General features: G+C 36.8%; 1 protein-coding gene across 4 annotated transcripts in view; it reads right to left on the bottom strand.

Moving 5' to 3' along the window:
* ANO3 (anoctamin 3) overlaps positions 1-19,703 on the bottom strand; it is a 375,533-nt gene that overhangs the window by 316,578 nt on the left and 39,252 nt on the right. For 3 of the 4 annotated variants that reach the window (XM_051967101.1, XM_051967102.1, XM_051967105.1), the window contains exon 1: positions 1,174-1,434. The exons of the other annotated variant lie outside the window; for it this stretch is intronic. In XM_051967101.1, the coding sequence (XP_051823061.1) occupies positions 1,174-1,219 (46 nt within the window). In that variant the 5' untranslated portion in view covers positions 1,220-1,434. Of the gene's footprint in view, positions 1-1,173; positions 1,435-19,703 lie in introns of those variants that run through there. 4 annotated transcript variants of the gene reach the window in all.

The following is a 19,703-nucleotide window of genomic DNA, read 5'->3' as shown; positions in this document are numbered from 1 at the left end:
CCCAAGTTTCTGGAAACACCCAGAGAGCAGGAACTTCCTGCGTGGTGACAATGATAGATGCCCAAGAGATCTCTACCCCTTCATCAGTGAGCTCCATTCATAGAAATGAAAGAATCCAAGTAAAATGCCGATAAATGAATAAATGCCAAGAATATAATTAAGTCAATACAGATTATATAATTATCTCTGAAGTATTTTTTTAATCTAAGAGGCTTTATTTTTGCCATTCCATGAAGATACTGATGCACATAAAACAGTGATTTTATGTCTAGAGTCTCCATTATCTCTACAGCTATTTTAACAAAAGAGAATTGGATAATAAAGACATTTGAGTAACCTGACATTGACAGGAATGGGAGAAAAATAAATCTAAAAGCCACTCAAACAGGATCTTTAACGGTTTTGCCAATCAAATGGCTGCACGAAAGAATTCAATGATTGAGTGACATTTGAAATCATGTTTCTTTTCCTCATCATTGCAGGGGCTGATGATCAATTTCTGTGCCATGAATAGCAAAGAAAACAGAAGGCAAAACTTGAGGGAGACTTGGCTGAAGTTCTCAGATGCACTTTACAAAAAGAGCTACTGCTCAGACTATGGAAAACAGACTTGTCTGGAGGATCAAGCCTTGGTCTCAGACGGAATAAACTTTTCCGACAAAGCTGACGAGTTCTTGGCTCTAAGACACTCCCTCACAGATACTTTCTAAGATCGAATGTTAGAAATCATTAGGTGTCGACAGTGATTTCCACACCCTTAGCTAAAGCTCCCTTTTATGGCAAGCTGGAACCGCTCAGGTCCCCGGTACAAGATCTCCAGAACCCACTGGACATGGCAAGCTCTGCCATAGATCCTTTGTGGTTTACTGCAGTGCATTCATAGTCAGACGAAATGGCACTTGGAAATCAGGATGCTGTGACAGGAGATTTCTTTTTTAACCTTAGGCACAGTGAGATTCTCAGGAAATCACCCTTCGCTATTGTTTGATAAAGCAAAAAAGAGATCCTAAATTCAAAGATACAGAGTTGCTTAGTATAGTATCAGCTTCAGGGAGCCAAGTGGGGAGCTCTGAAGGGATTCTCCTGTGAGACTGCAAGGGCATGCGGACCCAATAAACCAAACCGGGGGAGGGAGGTAGAGGAAGAGAAGTGGAGGCTGAGGTTCTCACTAACCTTTCTGCTGCTTAAAGGATTGGATCGACCCTGAGTGGTGAACCATGTTCGTTCAGCTGAGCTCTGGGGAACTCACGCCAGTGCTGCAGGGAGAGAGAGCACTCCGGAGCTCCTCAAGATAGGGAGCTTCTGGAGCTGTGGGCAACCCGACACCTGCTTCGGCAGGCGCTCTGCTGGAGAGGCTCTCCTTCTCCCCCGTTGTCATAGAAACCAAAACGGGAGGTCCAGCGTCCTGACTCCCCTTAGTGGATACTTTGGGAAAATTCCCCAGCATCAGTAGCACACAGAGCCCGGAAAGGATGCTGTGCGTGGTTCAGGCTTTCACATCCTAGGAGAAACATGCGTAGTGCTCAGCCTCGGGTTATAAATAAGATAAAGGCAGGCAAGCAGGATGGAAAACCTACTGCAAAAAAAAAAAAAAAAAGTCCTAAAAGTTGATTTACTTCACCCTGGGAGGACTCACACTGAGTACAGCTATAATTAGCTCAGTTCTGCAAGAAAGCCAAGGCTGCAGGTTTATAGGGGGGCATACCTTTGGAGACTGAAAGAATATGCCATTGAGATCAATCCCTTGATTTTATTGATAAAGAAACTTGACTCCAAGGAGGGAAAATGACTCTACTAACATCACACTGGATGAAAATAACAAAGCCAGAAGCTGAACCCAGATTCTAGAGAAACTAGTATTCTTTCCTCTGAGACAGCTGGCCTTCCATAAATGGAAAGGTGGGAAGGACTTTGGGTTATTTAATACCCCTCTACTTCTACACCTTCACTTTACAGATAGGGAAATTGAGGTACAAAGAGTAGAAGTGGTTTGACCAATGATTTCTTGATAGCAAATGATAGCAATGAGTTTTGAATCTATCTTCTGACCCCAAATCCAGTGCTCCTACTGCTGTTCCTCATTGGTATTGCAGTCATACCTGGATATCATGTAACACTAAATATAAAGGAAACTGAAAACTTCAGACAATGAACCAGATGAACTAAAACAGTAATCACATTAATAACAATAACAACATACAGATATATACACCCATACACACACAGAATGAGAGAGAGAATGAAAAAGAGAGAAACAAAGAGAGGAAGAGAGAGAGACAGAGTCAGAGAGAGGAGAAACAGAGAGACAGAGAAAGACAGAAAGACATGGACAGAAAGACAGAGAGAGAAGAGAGAGACACAGAGAGAGAGAGAGATTCAGAGAGAAAGGCAGAAAGAAACAGAGAGAGAGAGAGAGAAAAAGAGAGAGAGAATAACTCAGAAGCTGCAAATATTAGTGTCAGACTTGACTTTAATGTTTAACTATGTGGTTCAGTCCACTTAATTTACTGCTGAGATATTTGACTTTCTACAGGTCAAATACCACAAGTTTCCTTATCTATAAAATTGGCAAAGGATGGACTAAATATATGATTTCTAAGCTCTTTACTACCTCTCAACTCCCTACAGTCCTAGTCCAAGATTCTTTCTAATATACCGTGGTTGTCTAGCTCCTACTCTTTTTTCATCTTTTGCCATCGTAATAGTGTCACTTCAGGGCAGAGATAAACAATTGCGTATTGTTAGTGAGACCAAGTGAGAAGAAACATGGAGCCCCAAATAAAAGGCAGAGAAAACTCAGAAGGGATATGTAATTTCTAAATTGGATCCATCATTTTTTTTTGTTTTGTTTTTTTCTTTTTTTTTGTTCTTTGAGCATAGTTAGGCTGTGGTACCAAGTGCAGAGCAAGGATTCATAATGATGATCACTGAATACTCCAGGAAAGGAGGCATTAAGCATACAGTTGTATATTTGTATTGAAGCCATTTAAAAAAAGACAGATATCTCTTTTCTTTATGAGGGAACTGGTTGCATGCAGGTTTCTTACCACAGGTAAATGCATGCCGCCTAAGTTCAACTACTGGTATTCCATTACTTACTAGAAATTTGACTTAGGGCAAATAATTTATCCTTAATGAGCCTCAATTTCCTTATCCACAAAATGGAGACTCTATTCATATAAACTACCTTATAGGATTGTTTTGAGTGAGATTTTTATCTATCATGCTGTTGGAATCTTTACAAACTGCTAACTCATTAGAGTTGATAGATTATTGATCTGATCTTACAAGAAGATGTTTTGGGCCAGAACCTGAAACAAGGTACTAAGTAGAACTAATTGATACCATGTTTGTGTTTACACCTTTACTCATTGGAGTTCACACGTTTGGGAAATTTCAGGGTTTAGTATGAGATATCTGAATTCACACCTCCCTTGAAGCTCTTAGGGCCAGAGAGCATTATGGGAGAAAACCCATAATCCCATTCTCTCAGAAGAGTCATATATAAGCCAGTGAAGAGTGATTCATTCAAGAGAATATATTTTCCACTTGGCTGGCTGGTGGCGGAAGAAGAGGTTTCAGAGGAAGAAGCTACGAGTCGAGAGTTCAGTGAAGATTGAGAAGGCTCTCTCAGAGGCAAGACAGATTCAACTTGGTGCTGGCTCTGGAAGCTGAAGAAAGCAGAGGCAGCGGCTGAAGGACAAAACCTTTGGATTTGGAGACATTCGGAGAGAGTTCTTGGAACCAAGCAAAGAGAGAGGCTTTTAAGCTAACCGGGCTATATTGGAGACAATAAAAGATCTGTACTTTTATCACTTGGCTGTGTTTTGGGGTAATTAGTGATCTGAACTGATACTAAGGCTGCCTCCAAGAAAACCTCCCCCAAGAAACCTACCTCCTCTCCCCCAGAGAGAACTATTCTACTTATTTTAAAAGAAGAAGATCATCACATCACTCTTATCTCTTTATTATCTATCTAACTCTATTAATCTACCTATCTATATATAAACATACACTATATATGTATATATATATACACATGTATATCTGTATACCTGTTGATGTACACTCTTTACATGCTATGATTATGAAGCAGCTACATATGGCATCTGCTGTATAGTTATAACATATAGACAATGATGATCAGTGGATCAATAAGCATTAATTAAGTGACTGTTCCATGTAAGCTAGATGGATAAATCTCTGAACCTGGAGTTAAGAAGGCTTATTTTCTTGAGGTCAAATTTGCCCTCGGATAATTCCTAGTTGTGTACTATAAACATGTCACTTCAGTTTCCTCGTCTATAACGTTAATTTCCTCATCTATAATTTTAGTTCCCTCATCCATAAAATGAGGTGGAGTGGGAAATGGCAAACTACTTCAGTATATTTGTCAAAAAATAAACCCAAAATGGTGTTATGAAGAATTGAATATGAGAAAATGACTGAAAATATGCCAAGCAAGGCTATCCATGTATGTTATTTTGTATTTAGAATATATCCTACAAACTATTATTATTACAAAAAATCATATAAATATTCAAAATGCTCAAAAATGTTCTCTTCTTTATTGAAGATAGTACTATATTGGAAATTTCCACAACAGAACTACTTCTTTAATTAAGAGAGTCTGCAATAGGTCCCTTTTTAGTTATTCCATTGAAACTCTTACTCCCAAACTTAATTGTGATATAATAATGAACCTCTCTTAAGAACTTAGCCAGTGATAGTTTATGTCTATGGTAATAGGCCCAATCTATCAGTCAACTGACACATATTTATCAAGTTTCTGATAGGTGATAAGCACTCTGCTAGGCTGGGAAAATACAAATAAAAAGATAAAATAATCTCTCTTTGTAAAGACCTTACATTTGAATGGGACAGATAATAAGTATATGCTCAAACACAGACAGAATCAATATAAATCCACTAAATAGAAAATAGTTAAATACAAGATAATATGGAAAAGTGGGTTCAGAGAAGGCTTTATGAAGACAATGGTTGTTGATTATACACCATAAAAGAGAGGGGCATGGAGCAGATAGGTGGTGCAATGGTCAGAAAACTGGCCTTGGCGTGAGAAGCCAAATTAAAATCTGGGTTTAGATACTTAACAGCTGTGTGACCCTGAACAAGTCACTTAATGCAAAATATCTCAAAAAAAGAAAGAAAGAAAAAAAGAAAAAAAAAAAGAGAGCGGCTTTATGGAATAGAGGTAAAGAAATAATGTTTTCTAGCCATGGGAAATATCCAAGGCAGAAGCATAGAGCTCAGAAATGAACTGTCATTTGTGAGAAACCCAGAAAAGTCCTGTTTGGTTAAATAAAAAAAGTATATTATTGTTATTGTTGTTGTAACATAGCTAGGATTTATAAAGAGTTTTATTAATATTATTTCATTTTATCCTGAAATACTTATGAAAGGTAGTAGCTATTATTACCTCATTTTACAGATGATCAACAAAACTTAAGTGACTTTTATAGGATTCACCCTGTAGTAAGTTTCTTTAGCTGGCTTTGAATTCAGATCTTCCTAATGTCTGGCCCAGAATTTAGTGCTCCCTAGATGGATATGAGAGAGAGCCAACTTCAATAAGACTAGAAAGACAGTTCTTGAAAAGTCAAATCAAGGTGAGAGACTGAATGTCATGCATGGGAAAATGGGAAGCATAACAATCCATTTGGAATATATAGTTCCTTAAGAGGAATAATAGGAAATGACATTGGAAAGGGAAGTGGGAACAAGACTACAGAAGGCCCTCAATACCAAGAAGAAACTTTTATATTATATCCTATGAAACTATCTACAAAAGCATAGTTGTATATATGATTATATTACTGATGAACATATACAGTGATGAAATAATTTGAAATATAGAAGCCATTTTTCAATATCAACCTGGATTTTCTTCATACTTGTATATGATATTTATAATGGTAGCACAGTAGATAAAGCATGCTAGACTTGGTGTCAGAAAGAACTGATGTCAAATCCCACCTCAAACACTGCCCCTTGTGATTCTGGACATCTTCCTGGGTATGCCTTACTTCCCTCATTTGTAAATTTGAGATTTTATGCACACACACACACATATATATATAAATATACATATATAGGTTATATACGTAATAGATAATATTCATATTATAATTATATATTATAAACAAAAATAAAATAATAATATAGAATATCAATATATATGCTTATATATGTTTACATATATTTTTATTTATTACATTTATATATATTTACATATATTTTATTTATTCTATTTATACATATATAAAATAGTTTTATTATGAGAATCAAAGGAAGTAATATTTGTAAAATGCTTTGCAAGACATCAAATACTATATAAATGCCTGATGTCATTATTCTCACGATCTCTGGCTTCCCCATTGTAGTGCACTATTCTTCATTGTCATTAGCTTGTTGGCTCCCCTCATCCTGGTCAATCTTAGGTTTAAGATAAGATATCCATCACTGACATTAATACTCCAAAGAACTTAGGAGATCTGTGATCTCACTGGTTGAATATGCACTCCAGGAATGAAGGTCATAAACAAGCTATCTGTGCCCATGTGGCCTGTGCTCCCATTCAGAATAAATCATCAGAATTAACGAAGATAATAGAAACACAGGGTTCACTTTTTTCTGCTTTCTTTTTGTCTGCTTCTTCTCATTGGGATGGGAAGCACAAAAACAACTTCAGAATGATTTCTAACCCAATTCTATTCTATGATCAACAGGGTCATTTAAACTAATGCTTCAGGGTATACCACCCTCAATAATACAGTTAACCATTCCAAGTTCCAGAAATCAGCAAGCTCTATTGATCTGAATAGCTTTACCCCAGAGTTCTGTTTTCTGACTAAAGGGGCCAGTCAGGTAATTGAGAGCTTATAGCATTGCTTAGGACTGAATCAGGAACCTCACATCTGACTTTAAATGAAACATTTCAATCATCTAAGTGAGCTGTGATAGTTACCAACAGACACACACACACACACACACACACACACACACAGGTCACACATGCAAGCATGCGCACAGCCTTAGGTGGACAAATTGGCTTCACTTTACAGAAAATGAATAATGATTTTTTCCTTCCAAGGAAACACATCAGGCTAGGTAACAGTTTCTTTAGGACCCAATCCCAGGACATGCTGCTGAAGATTCAAAACAAAACTGTGGGTGTTTTTGAAGTATTCCTTAAGGGAAGCCTGCTGAGGGAACCAGCTTTGGGCTAGATCAAGATTTCTACCACCATCTGCTTTACAGAAAACCCAAGGAAATGCTCAAGATGCAATTAGGAAGGAAGTAAAAGGGAGGAACTAGGATGAACTTATATCACAGTAGTAAAGGGAGACTTCAAAGGGCAGCTTCTTTACAGTGGAGCATGTAGGCAACGTAGTTCAATGGATCCACAAGCATTAATTAAGTACCTATTATATGTCAAGCACTACTATTGTGGTACCAGAGAAACTGAGGCAAGCGGAGATTGGTTTTTAATCTTTAAGCTAGCTGACCAGATGGGAATCTTGTCCAAAGCATTTATTACAGATAAACTGAGGCAGAGAACTTACATAAGGTTTTAGTTATCTAAGGTTTGCAAACAGAATGCATAACCTGAGTATATAATCTTATATGGGAAACAAAGACAGATAAGGGGAACAAGGACACTGGGAGGACAGACAAGCCATAATTCCAGGAAAGGATCATAACTTAATGATCAAGGGGTCAAGATAAGAAGGTTGAGGGCAGGAGACAGTGAGGTATGGGGCAACACTCAAAAGGAGGGGGAATTATCCTAGCAAGGTTGGAGATAATACACCTGGAGTTTATGACACAATGATATGTAAAGGTGGTCAGAATTCAAGGTTTTTCCTAGACTCTCTTTTTAAACTCAATTTCTAGTCCTATGGCAAGGAAGGGGTGGTGGTGGCTATGATCCATTATCCAGTGCTCAGAACTCTAAGTATTACAAATACAAAAGTAAGCATGAAATAGATCTTGCCCTCAAGGAGTTTATCATTTGAAATAACATGCATACATATACATATATGTTTATGTGCATGTGTGTATATATAAAGCATAAAATCCTTCCCCTCAAAAATGCTAGATAATTGAGGGAGAAAATAAGCTGTAGGAGCATCAGGAAGGTCTTCATTATAAGAGATGGCCTTTGAATGTAACTACAGATTTAAATAGTCAAGATATGGAAGAAAAATATTCTGAAATCCCACTTTTCACAAGAAGCCATTTCCAGACCTTTATAATGTTAATGCTTTCCTGGTGATGTCTTTAATTCATCATACACACACACACACACACACACACACATCCATATGCAAATGCACATACACATAGATGTAATTAGTATAGAGTGGTTAATGGTTCTTTCATTAAATTTTAAGCTCCAAGAAGTCAGGGACTGCTTTTGCCTTTCATTGTGTCCTCAGCATTTAGCACAGTGCCTGACACATAATAAGCATGCAATAAATGCCTACTGACTTTTGACTACAAATATGAGAAATGAAATGAAATGTAGTAGCTTTGCTAGAGAAAGTGTTATAATGTTATAATGTTCATTTATCCATTAGCTTATTCTTCTGTTTGGTTCTTCTTTTTACTATTATTTTCTCTCTCCCTATTCCTTCTACTTCTTTTTTCATTTTTTCCCCTGAGTTTTCATTGGTTTCTTATATCTCTAAATAGGCCAGCATTGACTGTGGAAGTCAAGTGTGTTGCTTGTCTTACAGTGAAAACTCAGCCCAGTTGCCTTTCAATGAAACCATTGCTAGACCTATTGTCATATGGAGGATTCCAATAGTTGAAAAGTAGAAGAAAGTTTCTAGTCTCATTTTAATGACAGCCTGACTCACTGACATAATCAGGGCTCCAACCCTGCTCCCTTCCCTTTAACCCCACCGTGCACCCTTTGTTTTCTGCTGTTTAATATAGGTGAACCAAATGAAGTCAGCAGAGGCAATGATGTATATAGAGCAGGTTTTATACCCATCATATAATCCCCTTCACACAAAACTAATTAAAGGACTTCTCTTTAATTAAACTATGCCTAGTCCTTTTAGCTATTTTGATTCTAAATTCCCCAATCCTTTTCCTTCTTTCTCTAGACTACCTATGGTATGGAAAAGTGGTGGTAACAGGAGACTCATGGGCTTGTGTCTAACTCAATCATGTCATGCCCTTTGGTGATTTTGGTTTCAAACTCCCTGATTCTTGTTGTTCCTACTGCTAACGACCCATGGCTATGGAATGGAAACCATTCCCAAAGTCTCCGGGTTGTGAGTTGGATGACGTTTTCTCAAGTCTGAGTCTAGGCCTGTCGCGTGATCCCTATTCCCAGAGTGGGAAGATCGGATCTTGGGCTAAGGTTGTAGAAGTCAAATGATCTCTGGGCTTAGGTTTCTAAAGATCAGACCCTAAGCCAGTGACAGGAAGTTACAGACAATTATGTGACCAACAGGAAGCAGACAACAGTGGTGACCATTGATCAAGGATGGCTACTTCCTTTTAGTCTCTCCGATGAAAAGGCTTGGGTCTTTTGCTATTTAGATCCTGACAAGCTTTCAGCTTGTCAGGTTCCATGAGCACTTGGTGGGAGCTGGGATGGCTCCCAGGTGTGTGTCAAGGCCTCTCCCTGCAGGGACTAAATAAATGCTTTCTCTTTGTACCTGAAGATGTCTCTGATTAATTAGCACTTGTCCTACACAGTTGAAATCCTGCTTCCAGAGCTTTCTATATGTGTGATTTAGGTAAATTACTTAATCTCTTTAATCCTCAAATTTCTTCTCTTTGGGAAAATTGGGAAAATCAGGTAAGATCTGGATGTCAATTCCTCTGGAAACTTACTGTTATGTCAATGCCAACTCTTATTGTTCTCCCTTCCAGGTAATCCCCCCCATTCCCTTTAGATTCTATTTGCATACATAAACAAATAAATAAATTAAAAACAATTTGTGTGATATATCACTGTAAGAGACTAAGAAAAACAAAAAAAATTCTTTTTCAGGGATAATCCTTTAAGCCTAGACTAGCTTCTGGGCCTGAAGGGACTGAAGGAGCCATCTAAGTCTTTTTTCAGATGAAGAGAATAGAGAATCAGGGAGGGTGACTTGTTCAAGGTGACTTATCCAATTGATGACAGAGATGAGATTTTTGTTCCTGGGGTCTCTGAAAATAAATCCTGTTGCTTTTTATTGTACCAGGCTGCATTTTCTAAAAAATTCTAATATATATTTCTCACCTCCAACCATTTTTACAAACTGATTCCCTCGTTTGCAGTACAGATCCTTCTCATCTCTATTCTTCGAACTGTAGTCTTTAAGTTTTCACTTGTCAACCAACTGAACCCAGTTGTTAGCACCTCTCTCTCCTCAAATAAGCATTTACTTATATATGTCTGCATTTGGTATATCCTACAAGTAAAATGAAACCTTCTTGGTGAACAGAGCTTTTTCTTTTCTTTTCTTTTCTTTTTTTTTTTTTTTTGATATGTCAATATATAACACACTTGCCTGCACATAGTAGGCATTTTACATTTGAACTAATGTGTCAGGTAGTTGCTATAAAGAATTTCTAAAAGATGTCTATAAACCCTGTCTTCAAAAAATATTCATGCTTGGATTGGAAAATGTGTGGAATTAACTGAGTGAAGACATTCTCATGGGGATATTGCCTTAATTGTGACTTGAAACTTTTTAATAACAAATAGATTTATGGCTAAAAATTGCCAGTGTTTGTCTCCTCCTGTTTCCCACCACCACTTAATTAGCATTTAAGTATTTCTTTTGAAGGTGATGATGGCTTTGAATTCTCTTATCCAAAGATATCTGCTTGTATTGCAATTCTCTAGGGAAATTAAAATGAAAAGTTTATTATAATTGTCTTATATTCTGTTATTTCTAAGTTAGATGTCCACAAATCTTGGACTCTCCCAGACAATGGGAGAAAAGGTGAGGAACGGTGAGGACTTCTGCATTCAGGATATTTAATCTGGTGTGTTAAAGAGTTTTTATTTTGCACTTCTTTATTCACAAACACCTTGTCAGATGGGAGAGGTCCTTTTTTTCTGAGATCATAATAAATCCCTTTTTGCTTTTTCTTACTCTGAGAGTCTCTGATTGTTTTTGTGCTTGAAACTGTCTCACAAAGAAAATAAGCTTTTTACTATTTTAATTTTTGCCATCATGCATTTGGGGATGGGTGCAGCTAATTAGTTTTGTCCTTGAAATAAAATGGCTGAGTGCTACATATATTGAAATATTTAGGAGGTAAGTCTTCCCATTTGCACATAGTGGTAGCTAGTACCATGGGTCCCGATAAAAGCAAGAGATTAAGGGAGAAACCAGAAGGATTCTGGATTCTTTTCCTTCTTTGATATCATATGTCATATCATGTCATTTGACATGCTATGGGAAGGGGAAGCAAAGGAGAAACCACAACTTTATTAAGTATATGATTAAGACAGCTATGTGACCTACTCAAGAGAGTGCTAGACTTGGAGTCAGGAAGATCTGAATTACAATCTTGCCTCAGGCATTCGGGACTCTAAGCAAGTGATATAATTTTTCTCAGTCTTTCTTCATGATTTTTTTTTTTACAAAGGATGCAGTAAGAACTGTATTTGTGAGATTCAATCAAGTGATATACATAAGATGCTTTCAAAACCTCAGTATTAAAATTGGGATTATAAACATGTTAGCTATTAACATAGATTAAATTGCTATGTTGCTGTTCCCCAGTCATTTCATTCTGTCTCTTTCTTCTTGATCCCATTTGGGTTTTCTTGGCAAATGCTAATATTTGTCCTTCATTCTAGAAGAAGACCATGACATCAGGAAGGAGATGTCATGATGTGCAAGTAAGTTGGACTTAAATGTGGGAGGGCTGTGCAAAGTGACCAGCCTCATTTTTTCCTCCAGAGCCATCTGGGTACAATATATAGATTAGCTCAACTGAAGATGGCCTTGGATGTAGTGGTTCTTTTTAAAGATAAGGTCTTTAACAGGTCTAAGTTTGACTGAGGTAATTAAAGCTAAATGAAAAAGAAATGAGGGGAAAGAATGACCTTTTTTTAGCTACTTAAAGAAAATCAATCTGAGAGGAGATCTTCAGGGTTTCTGGCCAAAACAGCAACAGTTGTTTTTTACATTCACTCTGAGACAATCAGGGTCAAAACAAAGACATATTGTGCTTGGCCTGGGACCTTTTGTTGTCATTCACTCATTTTACAAATCAGCAAACTGAGGTAAACAGGGTTAAGTGACCTACTCAGAGTCACACAGCTAGGAAGTATCTAAGGTCATATTTGAACTCAAGTGTTCTTGAGTTTAGATTTGGCACTCTATCTGGTATATTACCTAGCTGCCCATAAAAAAAAAAAGCTATATAAATATTTGCTGTTATGCTTATCATGAAGTCATTCACAATGATGCTGAATGCATGGGAAGACAGAACTAAAAGGTTCCTTTTTCCATGTTTCAACTCTTTGTTTCAACCAAAGGACTTGGACTCTTTAAAAAATGCAATTTTAGGAGTTTGAAGACAGTGGCAAGGGAAGAAAAAATATCTTCCAATATATAAAAGTAAGTCTGAGAGTTTGAATTCAGATCTGATAAACAGATTGTGTATTGGAGGGAGAACCAGTCTCAGAATGGGAAGACGTGGGTTCCAGTCCCATTTGTGACCCAGACTAACCCTGGGACTTTGCTAAATAATTTAATCTATCAATGCTTAAGGCAATTCTAGAACCTTGTCAGTTGTAGAGAAGGCGTCAAACCACATTATTAGAAGGAGTTCCTCTTCTAGGAATTTTTTAGGTCAACGAAAACAAAGACTTCATAAGTATTTCCTATTAATGCAACTATTATTTATATTAGTCTATTAAATTAATTAACATATGACATCTAACAAGTCTTTATTCAGAAATCAGAGGACAGACATGTTCCATCTCCTAGACAGTTACTTTTTTTTTTAAATTACAATTAAAAAATAAAATAAAACAAACTCCTAGAAACAAAGGCTGCCCTTTAAAATACTGATTGTTTATTGAATTTGTTTTATGGGTACCAATCATGGAACACTACGGTCCCATAAACTGAAAAAGAAAATTGACAAGAAAGTAATAGAAAGGCACAAGATGAATGTGAACAAGATAACAAATGTGAACAAAAAATTAGAAAGAACCCAAAAACATGCTTAAAGAAATATGAATGGAAAAAAGACCCTAAATTAGTCATGTGACAAAAGTACAAGATAATCAATGGATAGTCTTGTTATTTCTTGGTATCCTTGTTATTGGATATAAAGAGTAAACGAGGATGTAAATCCCTTTTCTTAAATTTCCCTCTGGATAGGGTTGATGCACAGAATCATATATTTAGAACCTTGAGGTCATTTGTTTCAAACATATTTTTTGTTATTTATTTAGTCATTTTGGGGTGGGTGTCACTTTCAATTTTTATCAATGTACTTTGATTTTACATTATTTTTATCATCCGTTCGTCTTTTTCAATTATGCCCAACTTTTCATTACACCATTTGGGGTTTTCATGGCAAAGATACTAGAGTGTCATTTACTTCTTCAGCTCATTTTACAGATAAGGAAACAGGCATACAGGGCTAAGTGACTTGCTGCAAATTGTCTGGTAGATTTGAATTTGGGAAGATGAGTCTTCCTGTTTTCAGGCCTAGCACTCTATCCACCCTGGCATCTAGCTGAACTTTTACAATATATATTAAGAGATTATTTCCACTTCATGAGAGACTTCTTGTAATTGTAAAACAATGAAATAAAACTAATAATATAATGATTTCATTTGAAAGTGAATGAACACTTCACATCTGTCACAGCCCTTTCTATTAAAAAAGAAAAAGAACAAAAATCTATTTTTTCCTCCCTCCTACCCATCCTTTGTTGTTATTTAGTCATTTTTCAGTTATGGCCAATAATTTCTGACTACTTTTGGGGATGTCTTGGCAAAGATACTGGGAGTGATTTGCCATTTGAGCATACCAGGACAAATAAGATTAAGTTACTTAGCCAAAGTCACACAGCCAATTATCTGAGACTGGATTTTAATTCAGGAAGATGAGTCTTCTTGATTTTAGATCTGGGACTCTATTCACCATGCCATCCAGTCCCCTGGCCTCCTTTTACTCACTGATTTTTTTTTAAAAAGGAAGAAAGAAAGAAAAGAAAAAAATAGAAAGAAAAGACATTTAAATTGAGAGACGTTAGTTGTTTGCCCCAAGAAACTTAATAAATGAGTAGTCAAGCCTGGATCTGACATCTGAGCCTTCAAGTTAACATTAAGACTTGTTTCTACTTTTCACATGGCCTTCCATAAGAAGGGTGGCAATGAGTGGATTACATTGTGTGTCAAGGGATAGAATACTTACATTGCTGACATCACTCATCATTTTCCTCTTTATATAATGTCTGAGAGGAAAGAAAAGGGAAATAAAGATCTGAGAGAGAGAAGGAAGATTTTAGTTATAAATTTCTCTGTAATCTGTCATGTAGACATAAAATTAAAGTTTTGTGTTCTTTTCTTTTTAGTGTGGTTGTTATTTTGGTGAAACTTTATGGAGAGAGAGGAGTAGAGGAAGAGAAATGATATGAATTGAGGTAAGGTGAAACTCATATTTTGATTGCTTTGATGGATGTCTGCTTTTACTGAATATCTGAATCTAGCAGAGTAGAAGTTGACTCTATCAGTGAGGAGTCTCAGCTTTTCTTTACACTTTTTCTTTGTATTCTGATTTTTTAGGTTCTTTGTCTAAAACACAAACCTTGTCATAGAAAACCTCTATTAAAAATGCTTTACTATATTCCTATTGCTTCTAAGAAAATACAACCTCTTGCCTTACCTTCCCCTTACCCCTACCAATTTTGGCATTTAAAGCCCTTCCCAAATAATTATCAGCCTTTCTTTCATTCGGGCCTCATTTCATATCATTCTTTTTCACAGGCTCTATGTTTCAGGCAAAGTAAATGATTTTCTCTTTTTTAAACTTGATAATCACATTTCTTGCTTCTTGGTCTTTGTTTTGGCTATTCTCCATGTCTGGAAAAGATCTGCTTTTATCTCTACTTTTATCTTTTGGAATATAAACTGAATATAAAAAAGTTAGGATTCTATCTCCTATAAGAAAACCTTTCCTGACCTCTTTGTTAATATTCTCTTCTTCAAATTACTGTGCATATATTTTATTTGTTTACCCAGGTATCCTCTCAAAATATGTATTGGACTCCATTCGTCCACCCAACCCCTCTTAATTTGTAAACTCTTAGAATTTTCTTCTTTTGTTTCTAGTGCTCATTCTAGTGCCTTGCATTCAGTAGGAACTTAATAAATGCTTGTAGGATGGGAGTGAAGTTTTTTCTAAAAAATTTTAGAGGAGGTATTCAATATGGTAGATGCCTTCTTGTTCTTAAGGATAACAGAGTCTGAACCTAGCTATCTGTTAATTGTCATTTTTGCCATTTGACCTATTTCTCCTTGTTACTACAAGTTGTTTTATGCTATAGTTCAATTGAATGACATGATATTATTTCTTTCTTTTCCCCTTCCCTCAGAGCAGTGTGACTCTGAGCAAGTCAATTAACTTTTCTGTTCCTTACTTGCCTCATCTTTAAAATGAGAATTAGAAATAGCTCTGACCAATTATATGAAAAAATGCTCTAAATCACAGCTGATTAAAGAAATGCAAATTAAAACACCTCTGAGTCACCACCTCACACCTCACTGGCTAAGATAACAGGAAAAGATAATGATAAGTGTTGGAGAGGATATGGGAAAACTGGGACACTAATGCATTGTTGGTGGAGTTGTGAAATGATCCAACCATTCTGGAGAGCAATCTAGAACTATACCCAAAGAGCTATAAAACTGTACATACTCTTTGACTCAACAGTACCACTGCTGGCTTTGTATTCCAAGGAAATCATAAAGGAGCGAACAAAATCCACATGTGCAAAAATGTTTGTAGCAGTCTTTTCATAGTAACAAAGAACTGGAAAAGCAGTGGATGCCCATCAATCGGGGAATGGCTGAACAAGTTGTGGTACATGAAGGTAATGGAATATTTTTGTTCTATAAAAATGATTGCTTCTTCTCAGTGGTTCAGTGATTTAAAGCAATCCCAATAGACCTTGAACAGAAAATGGCATCTGCATTTAGAAAAAAAAATCTAAGGAGACTAAATGTAAATTAATACATGCTCTATTCACTTCTTTTTTCTGTTTTTTTAATCTCTCCCATTGTTTTTCCCTTTTGCTCGATTTTTCTCTCCCATAATGATTCATATAGCAATAAATGATTCAAATTAAAAATAAATAAGCTTAAAAAATAATATTTCTGATGTATCTTTCTAGACCAATCTCACATTACTTCTGAAACATTTTATATTTCAGTCAAACAGGTCTACTTGCTATTCCCCTTGAATTGTATCATACCTCCCATCTCTATGTTAAGTGTAGTGTGTTTCCCATGCCTGAAATACAGTCATTCTATACCTATGGCCTTACTTAGAAGTTCTCTTCTATACTTGGTAGAAATGTCACCCTAAAGATCCAAGTTACTTTCTGATCCCCTACAGTAGTCAATATATGTTAAGGGACAGGTCAATTCTCCTAGAGCCTCCACAGCTGTGGATCATAACATCTGAAGGAGCTGCAGGGCAGCCTTTGCTGACGCAGGTGTTGCAGACTGGGAATGAGATAAATTGGAGGCAAAGGGACGAGCAGAGAGGTCAGATAATGCAACGGCCTCTCAGTCAGAGAGGTCTGAGAACAGCAACTGCCTCTCAAACTCCTTGTATTATCCTCTCACAAGAGGAGATCCATTCTGGGTTGAATCTCCAGCAGCCACAGTCAGATGGCTCCCGTGTATTCCAACATATGGCACCTGAACCTGGGGTTTAAGAAGCATAAGAATTTCAAGAAGTACCAGAGCTGTCTGTGAGAAGGATCCTTCCAGAGTCAAGGAAGAAGAGCCCCAGTAAGACTTTTTTAGTCAGGGTAATTAAATGGGCCAACACATCAAAGGGCTAAGCCAGGAGACTGAGGAGAGACTTAAATGCCTGTTCTGACTACAATCCTCTTCTCTGTTTGAAAGTTTTCCTCCATGATAAGATCAACACTTACTATAATTATCCAGAAGTGATAGTGCTGCTTGCATTCCTCAGTGTGCAGACCATGCTTTGGGAGGAAAATAACAACAAAAAACAAAAAACAAGGAACTGTTAAAGGACAGGTCAATTCTCCCAGAGTCTCCACAGTTGTGGATCATAACATCTGAAGGAGCTGCAGGGCATCCTTTGCTGACACAAGTGTTGTGGACTGGGAATGAGATAAAATTGGAGGCAAAGGGACGAGGAGAGAGGTCAGAGAACAGCAACTGCCTCTCAGTCTCATTGTATTATCCTCTCACAAGAGGAGATTCATTCTGGGTTGGATCTTTAGCAGCCACTGGCAGGTGGCTCCCATGTATTCCAGCAGCTTTCCCGTGTATTCCAACAAATATATACCTCCCAACTCCTTACCTGAACTTATTTTGTATTGCTCATACAGTATACCAGTATAGAAACAACAGTTCTAAACATGGTAATTACTGTTGCCTCCAGTAAGAATACATTACTACCAAAATATGGGCAGATCTACTGAATTTCACACTTGTTTACATTCCTGTTTCATCTTCCAATGATGATTGAATCATCAGGCTTAGTTAGGTTTTGTGCCCAAATTCCTGCCATTCCTGCCAACGTTCATTTCCCTCCCTAAACTGATTTTGGCTGTTTTGTGAAGTCACCACCACCACCACCACCCAGAACAAGAAGATTAAGAATAGTAGCATTTATGTGCTTTTGTAAAGTTTGTGAAGCACTGTAATATATTATCTTCTTTAAATCTGGTGAGATGGGCACGTCTGTGCTTTACAGACGAGAAAACTAATTCTATAAAAGATTAAACAATTTGTCCAGGATCACACAAATAGTAAGTAGAATCAGAATTTGAATTCAGGTCTTCTTAACACCAAGCCCAGTATTCTGATTCAGTGATTCACTTAATAGCCTTATGAAACTGTAATCTTTCATTGTCATCTACCTTAATATTTTGCCAATGAACTTGTCCTTGTCTGCCACTTGGAAAGGAATCACAAGTTTTTGGAACTGTGAGGAAACTTAGAAATTATCTTGGCCAATTACCTCCTTTTGCAAATGAGGGGAAAAAAGGCGCAGAGAAGCTAGACTTCCTTAAGGTAACATAGTTACTAAATGACTGAGTCAGGGTACAGTATTTTTCCCATTACACAATACTGCTACAAGATGACTAAAGGATAAAATCAAATACATTTATTACTTGAAATATCATCTCCCCTCATGGAGAAAAGACTCAACCTCCCACAAAACATGCAAATGGGTCATTATTTTCAGTTTCAGTACTAGTTTTATCCCTTTCCCCCAGACATGACATGGTGTTATTTAGATTAGTAACAGCAGTGTACCATTTTGGAGGACCAATTTGCTAAACTTAGATATCCAAAAATGATAACTATGTCAAGTGTGGTTTGGATGATATTGTGTTACTTGGCTAGTGAATTCTTCATATTATTACTGAGTTTTTCTTATCTTACTTTTGCTCTTACTTAACTCAGGAAGGCTCAGTCCAAATTTAATACCAATCCAAGATCGTGGCAGAACTGGAAGCATTTTAGAAATTCTTTATCTTCCTGTGATCGACTTTAAAATATGATACTGATATTATTTAAAATATCCATCGTGCAGCTGACAAAAATTGAGAAATGGTGATAAGACTAAGGCCACAATAAAAATTGACTGCAGAGCCAGGATCAGCATATTTCTCCATTCATCTTCTGCTACTTTCTTTAAGGCTTAAATCTGGGATCCAATTTCTCCGAATTTGGTGATTTTGGAGTAGAGAAGGAAAGTCTAAGGTAATTGTTTGACTTGAGGCTATATACTTCTTATACAAGGACTAGCAACGCTAAGAAGATTAAAATAAGTAGAGGAAAGTTACTCTATTTCCCTATTCTCTATTAGTGGAAAAGTTCACTGTCAGCCCTTCCTCAGCTTACACTTTCCTCCCTCTATTATTTGATAAAAAGTCAAAAAATGGGGGAATCTTTTCCACCTTTTGCTTCCAGTTTCCAAGCTCCCTTTCTCCCTATCTCCCTTTCTTTTTTTCACTGTTCCCACTACAGGAGAACTCATCATTTTAGCTGCTGTTTCTCCTTCATTTTACATTGTCTTTTTAATAGGACCTTTATCTTTATGTGCACCTTTTTCTATTTTTTGTTTAAACAATTTGGATGATATTTGCACAAAGTACTGTGATTTTTTTGTAAATTTTCTCTTTTTCTTTTGCTCCTGCTGGTTGAGCTGACTACAGACAAATGGCAGATAACAAAGATCAAGGATACATCTCTTACTGGCCTCTTACTATGTCTTCATCCATATTCACTTTCTTCTTCTGGGATGTCTTTGGGTGCTCCCTTACTGATCCTAAGACAGAAGTTCTTAACCTGGACCCCTAAATGAGTTCAAAGAGATAGATTCTAAGTAGTCGGTGAAACTGTATAGGAGAAAATGCATTTTATTTTTATTAATATTTGGCTTCTTCCATAATCTATTTCATGCATTTAAAATATTAT

This window comes from Antechinus flavipes, chromosome 6 (genome assembly GCF_016432865.1).
Source record: "Antechinus flavipes isolate AdamAnt ecotype Samford, QLD, Australia chromosome 6, AdamAnt_v2, whole genome shotgun sequence".
Classification (NCBI taxonomy): Eukaryota; Metazoa; Chordata; class Mammalia; order Dasyuromorphia; family Dasyuridae; genus Antechinus; species Antechinus flavipes.
The sequence above is the reverse complement of the archived record's forward strand: the minus strand, read 5'-3'. Positions and strand labels throughout refer to the sequence as shown.